The sequence below is a fragment of the Serinus canaria genome, chromosome 4A (genome assembly GCF_022539315.1).
Source record: "Serinus canaria isolate serCan28SL12 chromosome 4A, serCan2020, whole genome shotgun sequence".
NCBI classification, from domain to species: domain Eukaryota; kingdom Metazoa; phylum Chordata; class Aves; order Passeriformes; family Fringillidae; genus Serinus; species Serinus canaria.
Window position 1 is genome coordinate 8,075,955 of NC_066318.1, and position 12,618 is coordinate 8,088,572.

General features: G+C 40.1%; 1 protein-coding gene across 2 annotated transcripts in view; it reads right to left on the reverse strand.

Moving 5' to 3' along the window:
- Positions 1-4,206: 4,206 nt before the first annotated feature.
- The window catches only part of NRK (Nik related kinase), an 86,356-nt gene continuing 77,944 nt past the window's right edge, over positions 4,207-12,618 (reverse strand). For both annotated transcript variants that reach the window (XM_030228825.2, XM_030228824.2), the window contains exons 30-31: positions 8,279-8,418; positions 4,207-7,481 (exon numbers count right to left, since the gene is read on the reverse strand). In XM_030228825.2, coding sequence (XP_030084685.1) covers positions 7,398-7,481; positions 8,279-8,418 — 224 coding nt within the window. In that variant the 3' untranslated portion in view covers positions 4,207-7,397. The remainder of the gene's footprint in view (positions 7,482-8,278; positions 8,419-12,618) is intronic.

Below are 12,618 nucleotides of genomic sequence, written 5' to 3' on the forward strand. Positions count from 1 at the left end.
GCTTAGGGCGCCGCCCCCATGGCGCGCGCGCGCGGGGCGGGGCGAGCGTGCGCGCGCCTTTCAAACCTCCAACGGCCGGGGCGGGGCGGGGACGTGGGGACGGCGACGGGGACACGGCAGCCGGGGTATGGAGACTGCGACAAGGGACAGCGACAGGGACGCGGCAGCCGGGGAGCGGCTGCGGTCGGGAGCAGCGAGGGAGCTGAGGCCCGGGGAAGCGGTGGAAGAGGCGGCCGCGGGTCGCCGGCGATAAGTGGCAGAATAGCGGCGGCCCCGGGTGTTCCTCTGCTAGGCCGGGGGCCGCGGCTGTTGCCGCCCTCGCCGGTGGCTGTGGCGGTGCCCGGCAGCTCGGGGCGCAGGTGACCTCCAGCACCCCGTCGGTGGGACAGAGGCCCTGATCGGCGGGCAGCGCCTTGGTCCCTGCCTGCCTCAGAGAGTTCTGCCGCAGCTGTTCCTGGTTCCACAGCACTCGTCATTGCTTCTTCCTTACCATAAATGTATTCCCAGTTGCGAGAGGCTTGTGCCCTCTTCTAATATTGTATTTGTCTTTTACATAGTTGCAGTGTGGGGGTAATCGTAATTATTTTGCCATTAAACAGTCTACTGAGTCTTGTTTCTTGCTCCCATCTTCAGAAGAAATTCTTACTCGTGGTTCCTAAGTGTGTGAGATTTATATTGATTCTTGTCCCACTGCAACTATCAACTTCTTTATCACATCATAGAATCAAAGAATGGTTTGGGTTGGAAGAGACCTTAAAGACCATCTGGTTCCAAATCCCCTGTCATTGGGACACTTTCATTGATCTCATAAGTAGTCCTGTGAAAGCTTAGGGAGATCAAGAACTTTGATATTTTATCAGTCCCTGTATTTTTTTTCTAGTGGAGGAAAATGAGGAAAGGTGGAGGGAGTTGAGCCTGTTGAAACCAGAGAATTACAAGACTGAGGGGATTTTATCAATGCCCACAAATATCTGAAAAGCAGGTATCAAGAGAATGGGAAAAAGTGCCCAGTGATAGGACAAGGGGCACAAGGAGCTCCATCTGAATAGGAGGAAAATTTCCTTTTGAGGTCAGAAGAGAAATGGAACAGGCTGCCCAGAGAAGTTGTGGAATCTCCTTCTCTGGAGATACTCTGAAGCTGTCTGGATGAGATCCTGCTCTGCGTGACCCTGCTTTAGCAGGGGGCTTGCACTTGATGTTCTCCAGAGATCCCCATCCACCCCAGCTATTTCAGCAGGACAAATGAGGAGAGAGGGATTAAAAAAAAGGCTGGGAAGAGCAGCAACTTCCAGTGTTCATGGTGTCACTGGTCCAGATAGTCTTTGGAAATCCACAAGTGTGGCTGCAGCTTAGGCAGAGCTGGCTCAGGTGCTGGGCCAGAGCAGTTCCTCCAGCCTGAGCACAGCTGTATCCTTGGTCTACTGCCTTTGTTACTGTGGAGCATTTGCCATGGGGAAATTTGAATAGACCGAAAAAACTAGACAAAGGGGTATAAAGCACAAGCTTTTGCTGGGCTTTAGAATTCTCTAGGAATGATATGCCACTATGGATTTTATGATACAGTGCATTCCTTAGTGAGAGAATTTAAAACAAATCAGTTATTTGTGTTATGTTGAGGCTAAGTATTGGGTAAAACTTCCACAGGGTGTCGTTCCTCCCCAGTAAACACGTGACTTGTGTGAACTGATAAAATGGCATTCACAGTTTAAAAAAATGAACACGACCCAAAATGATCTTGCACAGGATGTGCACATCCCATACAACAGATATCTATGGTGTACACTTTTTTTAGTTATTAAATAACCTATGGGTATAATGAGGAAATCTGCGGACTGCTCCCAGCTTATCTCCACTTTTGTCTGTGATCATGATGTGATTTGCAAAAGAAACTTATTCATACACAGGTTATTGTTACATGTGCATCTGTTGCCATTTTTATTATGAGTCACTAGGGTTTCAATCATTGAAGCTGAAGCTTTTGTGGAGTGGTAATGGACTGATGTGGACTGATAGCAGAGTTAATACTTTATACTGGATCAATCTGTATGCATTGCAGGTTCAGATACAAGACTGCTCCTTCTCTTAGGAACTTGCTCCTGCTGCCTTCTTTCTCACCAGCAGAGGTCCAGCTACCACACCAATTTCAAAACTGGAACAAGGGTAAATCTCTTGCTGTCAGCGTGTCAACAACAAATTTTAAAGACTGGTTATGTCTGTGTGTTCATCTAGATGTGATTTCCCTACCATACCTGAACAGTGGGACTGATATGACTGTATCAGAAACTGGAAGTTGAGAAACACTCAAATGAATCAGTAATGACTGGAGAGGAGCCATCAGCAGATGGCTGTACCACATCACAAGAACTAAGGGCTCTGTGTTCTGCTGAGCCTGCTTCATCTGGGTGTGTAAGCAGCTCATTGAAGACAATATGATTTTTATATGCCTACAAGCAAGTGTGCTAAACAATACTTGTGTTCACCCCATGTCAATCAATTGTCTCAAATTCTCAAGAGACAATTAGCAGTCAAATAAATATCTTGGGTTTTATATATAACACACCTTAAGAAAACAGTAGTTAGCCTTTACAGCAGTGACAGTGAGGAATGAGCTATGCTGAATAGGAGGATGTTATTACATTCTGTTAAATATTACATTAAAATACATTGGAGAAATGAAAGGCACAAAAGAATAAAAGGTAATGCTCAAGATTAAAAAAAATAAATTAGCTGGTGTGCAAGATCATAAAGCTAACTGTAAAAGTTGTTCACCACAAACTGTTTTGAGGACAAAAATAGGAAAGTTTTTCTGATACATTTCACCATTATTTTCTAGGTGCTTTTGATAAATCTTCGTAGAAAATAACAGAAGTGGTTAAGTAATGCTACAAGAACATTTTGGGTGATTACCCAGCTGAAATACCCTTGCCCTCTAATCAGCTCTCTGCACTTTGAAAGGCAGTTTAAGAAAGATGTGTGTTATCAGCAGGATAATTTCTTACCCTTTTGGTGTGTGGAACTTTTACTTACTGCAAAGGTTTTAAAATCTGCAGAAGTCTTTCCTACAGACTGCAGGTTTGCTTATGCTTCATTTAACTTAAATACAGCTATTTAACCATGGACCTGAACTTGTAATCCAGCTTTTATGATGGTCTTTGGAGAAACAATGCCAGTGGCAATAAAGACTGTGTGAGCTTACCTGAGAAAAGTGACTTGGGCTAACCTGGCACTCAGGCTAATGTGCACAAAAGCCAGTTCTTGTAGCATCAATGACTGCAAGCTGTCACTTTGCTGTAGTTCCACTGCCCTCATGCCAGGGGGTGTTTGTGTAAAGAGAAGGGCAGACACACAGAAATCCAGTGAAGCTCATTAGCAGCACACACAGCACAGCACTGGCCTTCACCCTCAGGAACACTCTGTCCAGTCTGAACTCTCACACTGTCACTTGGACATCTTTATCCATACAAGGATATATATTTGTTTTGTCCCTACAGGCAGATATGGATGTTTCCCTAAGGATGGTGACTGGATTTGGAAAACAATAACAAAGGTTTCTAAGATTTTTACAACAGCTGATGTCAATAACAGAATCATTCCAAGTGTGATACTAGTTTTGATTTTTCAGAGTATTTTTATTACTGTTTCAATTGTACAATTTCCACATTAGAGAACAATACATAGTGTACAGTGTATATAACTTGCATGGTTCCCAGGTTTTGAAGTCATGTGCCAAGCTTCAGGCTGCAAAAGAGAGTTCACCATGCCTAAAATGAAAGCAGGCACATAGACACTGTTCTTCATTGCTGCAGCATTCGCACAATCTTGTGTGGCAAATGCAACATTATGAGCACCACCTGTCATTAGGAGACTGCATGTACCAAAGGGTTAATGACATGGATCCCTAACATTCTGCCCCTGTAGCATTTTTTCATGTCAAAGTGACATCACTGGAATAACACATTATGCAGTTTAGTCCTTGGTTTTCAAAGTTAGTGGAAGGGTACAGCTAGTGAAACACATCACAAAATGAAATTACAAATTTGATATACATTTTGCAGAGTTAAAATTATGTCTGGGTAACCCTGGTTACTGGATTTTTAAACATTTTTTCTTCTGGCCTTTGTACTTTTGCTGTGAGCTGAACAGTTGTTCAAAATACTCCCTCATTCAGTGCCCCCCAGTCACTTCAGACACCTTTCCATTTCTTTGGCTGCTTTCTTTTCATTAACATCTTTTAACTTTTTGTATTCCTCCTACAGCAATATGCTGTGCCAGACATCCACTCCCTTACCTCTGGCTACTTGTTATTTTTTTCTTCAGCTTTTCCCTCCTCTTCAGTCACTTCCCCTTTCTTCTGTTACTCTTCTCAACATCTCTAAGCTCTTTCTCATCTTCAGCCTTTCTGATTATCTCTTGATAGAGAGACAATGCCACAGGTTTCTCCTTGTTCCATCCAGTTACTGTTGCTATTTGCAATAGCACTTCTAAATCCTTCAAAAGCAATCACCTCTAAGGGCCTCATGCTTTCCATATTTACACAGGGAAAGTTTTTAATGTTTTTTTATAGTGAATAGAAGACAAAAATCCAACTCACTGCCTTGAACTGGAGCTAGAAAGAAGAAAGCTAATAGAGGGAAACAGAATGAATTACAATCCCAATGTAATAGTGCATATTCCCTCTCTTGAACTTGGGGTTGTTTGGGTTTTTTCCCTTTTAGCATGGAGTTAAACTTCTTCACAGTGTGTCAACGTATTGTCATTGTAATTTTCTGCTACAGTAAACTTAAGCTTGATCACATTTGCTTCTTTCATCTGTTCATATGAGTTAAAAATTCCCACTGTTCTTTGCTAAATTCTTTTTAACTAGTCCCTAGCATCAGGAAAATATCAGCCTCCTACCTGTTGACACCAGAACAGGGGAGGGAAAAATCCCATGCATCCTCTGTAATGCAGAGGCTGCTGAAATAAGCAGACTTTCAAAATATGAAAGGGCAGCTGAATACTGGATCACTGAATACTGGATCACTGAATACTTACAGCACGAGCAGCTTGGCAAGTTTTGCACACCTACTGTGTGCAAAATGAAAGCTGCTCTTCCTTCACACTCTTAGACTTTTAAGTCAAAAGCAAGTAAGTTGATAAATTGATTGATTGTCTGCAACTTACTTTTTGACAGTAATTGTAACTTTGAACTCTGGTTCTGTTATGGATTTGGACTTGTTTGGTTTTGTTGGAGGCTTTTTTTTTTCCTGTTTGTTTGCTCTATAAATCCAATGCAATGAGCTCAAGTGTTCAGCAGCACAGAGGGCCAAGCCAGGCTTTGCTTATCTGCCCCAGCCCTGGCCCTGGCAACAGGCAGGAACATTACTACAACCAGACAGAGCTCCTGTTGTCACACAGCTCTGCTCAAGCAGTTTCCATTCAGATTTCAAGTCTGCACAAGCTAATTACTCACATACATTAAGAACCACTTTGAGTCTTTAAATGTATTTTTTTTTAGTATGGCTTTAGGCTTTTTTTCTGTTAGTTAAACAGGAAAATTAAAAGGAAAAAAATAAAATTTAAAAGGAAAAAAAATAAAATTTAAAGGAAAATTCTTCATTAAAAAGCACTATAGATTTTGAGACAAGTTAATGCCTGGGAAAAGTGCTAGGTTAGTAACTTTGGAAAGTGCAGTCCTCCAGATAGCCAAAAACATAAGAGCAACAGTGCAGGCACCTCTGACCTGCCTGCAGCAGTGAGGTGCCAGCCCAGGGAACAAGGGGAAGGGTGATGAGCCCCTAGTTGATTCCCTGCTGACATCCCCAGGGACAGCAGTGCTGAGCACCTGTCAGTCACAGTATCCCTGCCGGCACCCGGACTGACGCACTGGACAGCACAGCTGCCAGCTCCAACAACTCTATTTCTGCCTCTTGGTCAACACAGAACCATCATCCTTGAGGTAGACAAACAGATATTCCAACACACTTTTCCTGCACCTTTCAGTATCAAATATTTCAAGTAAAAATACCTATTTTCAAGCACTGGAACTAGTGATTTCACTTTTGCCCACAGCATTATCCCTACTGTATCATGTCTGGAATGAGCTCTTTTGTATTACATTTGATGTTCTACATTTTCAAAGCACATCCAAAAATCAGCTACATGAGGATTACATTAAACCCTACAATTGAATCATAGTATATGATTATATATATAGTGTGTATATATATATATGTATATGTATATATTATATCTCTATAGTTTTATGGCAAACTTATAAGCCCCTGAGAACAGAGTTTATGCAGAAACACTGGCACCAATAACACTAGAAGACGCAGCTTTATTTAGATAAAATTAGCATAGAAAGCACCTGGAAATATTTATATTTTCTATTTATAATAGAATAACTCTTTGGATATTTTCATAGCTATATTAAGAATACATTTGTTAATCTTAATATATATTGTGGAAAGATTATATTTACATACAAATACACAAAGACTTGAAGTGAAAGAGCAAGAAGGAAGAAAAGAAAGTGCCTGCTCTTGTGCCCTTCTTTATATACATGGGTAGTGCTTTTAAATAAATTCATAAAAGTGTGGGTCCCAGCTGTGAATGAAAGTTACAGGTTCTGGTTCATAATGCTTTATGCATATATGATTTTGACAGACTATTTAAACTGTTTTTACAAGTACATCCTACAGTAACTGTGTCCATGGGCTCAGACATCCAGCCCTGAGAGAAACACAAAGTCTGTCCCTCCCTGCATTGGTAAAAATCTCCCAGCTGGGGCACATGTTCAGAATTAACTATTTTTACAACTCTGTACTGAAACACACTTGTCCACCCAGCACAGGGGAGGACCCCTCAAGGTGCAAGGAAGATCCATCAATCCTTCTGGTCTGGTTGGGACCCAGCACAAACCCTTACTCCTTCCCTGTTGAAAGGCTTGGACAAGTCATTCAAGTTCATCTTGGTGACATTAACAGCCTGCTTAAACTGCAAAAGGAGCCCAAACCCAATTCAAAATAGATTCCAGCTGTGGTTTTGTATCTACCTACAGCTGTCACTGTCCATAAAAAGTGACTTCAGTTCAAGATACCAACATTACATCGCCTGTGAAAGCGTAACTGTCCATTTTTCAGAGTACAAGGGAGCTTCTTATATTGGCTACATTCTTTACTAAAGTCTCCTAATACAATCTTTGTTTGCAACATACTTTGACAGACAAACTAAACATGTTTGCAATACTTCAACAGGAAAATGGAATTCTTTCCAGACTGAAAGAATATGAATTTTAATAAGTCAATAATGACAACATTTTTGTAGGTAAGAAGTGCAAATTTGTGTGTATTACCTCTGAGAATTTTACACTGCTACCTCCAGGGAATTTTTCATTTTCTTCATTTTGATGTTTTTTACCAGTTGAATAGTACATTTTGACCAAGAGTCATAAAGTATATTTGACTGCTGCCTCCTGACTGTACAGATGCAAAGAACACCTTGAAAGGAAAAAAAAAAAAAAAAAAAAAAAGAGAAGAAAAAAAAGATGCTACTGTCAGTTTATATTTATGAAAATATTTTTACTCATATAAGAAAGGTGATAGAATGCCACAGTCCCAAATACAAGGATATACATATATCAAAATTGAAATTTAATCCCATGAGAAACTTTAAAGTGAAACACTATGTGTAGTACAACTGCATTTTTAAAAATGTATATCTTTCCCTATTTGAAAAGGCATAGGAGAACATTTAAAAATAATTAATCTAAGGTTTCAGTTTTCTAAATATGACAGTGGGACTAAACAGATTTCAGAGAACATTTACCAAAATTGCTATACGCAAGAAATAATACCTGATTATCCATACCCTGGTGTCTGCAATTAAGAGTGTCGGGGTTTTTTCCCCTCCGTGATGACTGCTCTGAACTCCTGTAATTTCAGTAGCCCAGGAGAGGCAGTCCTGTAGCTGGGAATTTTTGGGGCTCACTCACTAACCTTCCCCACTACACCTGTGGTGCTGTGCAGTTCACAATGCCTGTATTTGTCATCACTGATAGCAGTGAAGGCTGGGTGGAATAGAGAGTTCCTACTGCTGGTGGTGGGAATGTGTGCAGCAACCCTACTGAATATCCATAATGGGTACTTTGTGGAACCAGTGACTACACTGGCTTTGAAGAGGGAAGTTATACCAAGGTAGGAAATAACCAGTAACAAAGTTACCAGAATTAACTGGTCTGTCATAGTCAGCTATTATTCATTTTTGCTAAGTCACCACACTGCAGTCATCTCTGTACCTTGTCATTTCTTTCACATAGAAATTTTAGCTTCTGTGCTTTCTTGTGCATAAATACTCCTTCCAGATTTCCTGTTTCCACAGAGCGTAGTTCAATTGCTTTTTCTCCCCAGCCCATGACCTGATTGGACTGAAGGTAAGCTAGAATTAAAAAAAAAAAAAAAAAAAAAAAAAAAAAAAAAAAAAAAAGAGGAAGAAAAAAGGTACTATTTAACAGCTGAAAGACTGACTCTTGCCTCATTTATGTTCATTATAGATCTGATGCATTTCTCTTTGATAGCAATATATTCTGAATTATTTGTATTTCAAGTTTACACAAAAAAGCCTTAGGAATAGTAACTCAATTTCAATTTGTCCTCTCAGACTTATTTTGAATTCTAGACATAAATCTTAACTACTACTGTGTATCTTAGACTCACAAAAGCTTGGAGGAAAACTGAAAGGCAACTTGTTTAACTTCTGGCCCCAAAGTGGGGCCAAATAGACAAGGTTACTCAGGACCTTGTACAGATATGGTTTGATGGATATTTCACAACCTTTCCAAGATCCTGCTGCAATGCATCACTACTGTCAAGGCTGAACATTTCTTCCTAATATCTTGGTGCAACTTGTGCCCATCTTTGCCTCTCATCCTTTAACTGTTTATATTCAAGGAAAGTCTTGACTGTCTTCTCTGTACCCATTCTCTGTTCCTATTAGGAAGCTGGGTTTGTATTTACTATGGAGTTCAGCTTAGTCTGAAACCTGAATACTTCAGAATCTGAGACCATGGCATGATTAATTTGGTGTCCTCCCATCCCCGGTTATATGCAATATTTCCAAAACCAAAAGAAGGTATTCTAGCACTGTGGAAGCTTACAACAATACTCCCATTAAATCTGGCAATAAGAAACTGGAATAGTGATGAAGGAGTTAAGACCGCAAATTTCAAATTAGGCACAGTTTCAGTGAAAGCCCTCTGACTGGTACTTGTATGGGCTTCCAAGGTAAAATCACATTAGCTATGCTCTATTGGTAGTCAATGCTCAGAAACTGTTCTTCTTGCTCAACTATCAACTGTTATTGCATTACTCTGAGAATTCTGTTGCTCTAAACTGATGCAGAGGCAATATGTGCAGTGGACTGGGTTTTAGCTTCATTGGACAGTGTATATCTGCTCTACATTATTAGTGTGAGCAAGGTCTGCTTCTTAAAACCTTCTGTGTTGATTTAGGTTTTTGTCTAAAAATTGAACTTTCAGTACAGACTGATACTGGAAACAACAGCCTGCAATCCTGCTTAAGAAGGACAGCAGAAAATAAAGGCAATATGCCCACATCAGTGTATATACTTCTAGCAGGGTTGATTTAACATTAACTTGGAATCCTTGCTTTAGAATTGTTGTTGGAACAAATGTATGAAAATCATACCTCCTTGGAAACACATATGGTTTGGTTACAGTGTTGTGATTTTAGTTTCCTCAGAGTCTATAAATTTCCCCTAAATCTGTTCAGAAGAATTTCAGTTATTCTTTGTGCACACTGAAGGCTTCCCTGCCACTAGTGCTGGGAGCAAGATAATTCTTTCCCAGTATTCCAGTCATGAGTAAAGAAGAAGAAATGAACCTGTTTTAAAAGCAAAGCAGCAGTGAGTAACCAAGGGTGAGTGGCAAAAGAGGAGGAGTATTTTCTAAAACTCAAACCCATTAAATTAATATATTTACAATCTTTTCTTTATGCTTCAGGCTGTACAACAGGGCACCATTGCTGTAGGCTGTGAAGAAAGTGTCATTAACATTTCTGAACAGTGCAGCAGCAGCATCATGAGCCCAGGGCAGCACCCATGCAGTCTACAGAGTTGGAAAAGTAAGCCCAGACCACACATAAAGTGAACATCAAAATGATACAAGACTCAAACTTTTGCTACTTTTTGTACCAACTGACAGCACATTAACCTTTTAAAACTTTGCTTTTGAACACAATAGTGACAGAGACACCCAGTGGTTCTGGGGGAGGGAAGCAAGGCAGGTGCATGTGTATAAACAGCATGAAACTGTTCTGTGGCTACTCTGTTTATTATAGGTCATATAGGTCTAGAAACAAAGAATAAATAAGTGTCCTGATCTTTTCCACTTAATGAAATTTACACTCCAGCTGCCACTATGCTGTGTCTGTATCTGTGCCTTTGGCAGATTTCAATTTGATAGCTTCCTTGCAGCTCCCAATAGCCACTTCATTAGTCTCTGCTGCAACCTCTAGGTCATCTGCTGGGCCACTTCTGCTGTTCTGAAGAGATCTGACCTCCAGGCAGTATTCAAAACAGAACAGAATAAACAGATACCCCAAGTTCAGCCCTGATGCTCTGCTGTCTGGCCAATATACCCAGAACTTGTCAACTGACAACGGCAGGTTTAAATACAAGTAGCATAAATTCTCAGTTTGGTAGCAGAATAAAAAAATTCTTTCCCAAATTTCTTCTGTGAAATGGCATGCAAACAAAATGGCCTCATTACACCATTTGCACAGTTGTCCAGTAATAATGACTTACCTATACATGGAGATTAATTTGAAGGATAGCAGGCTATCAATTCAAAGGTCAGTACTGAGTCATGCTAATCCTCCCATGTGGGAGCTCTTAGAGGTGGTGTTTCATCTCATGTGAGATGAACCGAGAGCAGCTACGCAAAGTTGTCTTATTTTGGAACAATAGCTCCTATTCCATGAGCACCTTGGGAACAGTTACTTTGAGTCCACTTTCCACTGCAGCTTTAGATAAAAATATCCTATGCTTCCAGCTGGTATGTTGTAGAGCATTGAGGAAGTAATTTAACCACCTTTTGGTAACACTGTTTCTCTACAGAATAGTCTTCTTGCTTCTAAAATGTACAGGGAAAAGGAAATTAAGACTTTTACTAGTTCCTCTGCGACTATCCAGATTTGTGTCAACCCTTTCTGGCTACATACTCTAAATAATTCATTACTCACACAAAAGGGCAAGAGTGCTCCCAAATCTTATTAACCTGATGTTTCTTAATGCCTTTTTGAAACCTGTTTTATAGAAAAGATTACAGCTATATTTATATTTAGCCCTACATATGTGCATCTTTCAGATTAAACTAGAATACTTCTATAGTTTTTTAATTTCCCATGGGATTTGAGCTTCCTCTCTCCGATTTCTTACTAAAAGATTGGTCACAGAGGTCCCAATTTAAGACTATGAGTAAGATATATTTAGATTCTCTGCCCTAAATCCATCGACTATAATACAAACTTTTTTATTTTTTGTATCAAAACACTCTCACTAACTACAAACATTTCTTTCAAAATACTTGTTTAAAGAAATCAAGAAATGAGCAAAATATGACTAGAGAGCACCTTGAGGGTAGCATAAGACCCTTCTGTCTCTGCAACAGAGAGTGAAAATTGAGATATGCTCATACAGACTTCAGGAGGTTTGAAATGGGCATAGAAATTCCAGCAAAACAGGATTTTTAAAGAAACTGTCCAGTTGCCCCAAAGCTGCGCCATTTAAATAATGGTTATTCACCCTTCTCTTATCATGTTTTTGTCTGCAGCCAAGGATATCAAAGGATTAAGAAAATTAACAGGAGTTAGGGGTAAAATTATTAAAATGACAGTTAACAGAGGCCTTATCTGAAGTTTGATTTGTGTGTTTAGAGGTTAGGTTAATTTTTAGTGGAAGTATCATTTCAATCAGAAGTCAGATTTGGTTTGTACCACATCCCAAAGATGGGCTTTTCCTAAAACTACTCAGGTAGAAGTGAAAGGAACAAGGTGAACACCCTTGATTATTCACTGTGGTATCCAGTTTCCTCCAAGCTATATAACAGGCTTCTGTGCAGTCTAATTATCTCAGGCTTGTTTTGTTGGTATGTTTGTTTTAAAATAAAGAACAGGAATGAGTCAGAAATTAGCAAGTAATAAACTCAAAAATCTGCCTGTGTTGTTCTTCATTTTCCCCATACTTTTAGCCTGAAGCCCTGTGGGAAAGGTGAAACAAACAGCTGTCCTGGCTGCAGTACAAGCAGAATCTCCTCCTACACAGCCAACTGCAAGCATGGGGAGATTAAGAATCTATCACAAATGTCCTGGGCTGGCAGCCCTGTGAATTGTAAGTGCTAAAATGAAGGGGCCATTTGACAGCAGTTACAGATCTCTTCAGTAACTGACCCCTCAGTAGCTGTGAATTTCTACATAAAACGCTGTGAGCTATGAACAACCACAACACTTCTTCCCCTCTGTAATTCACATAATTCTCCCTGTGGAAACTGGTGGTAACCTGCATCCTCAGTGAAGCCTGTCTGTATAGTCAATGTGTGATGCAATAAACAGTGTGACAAGA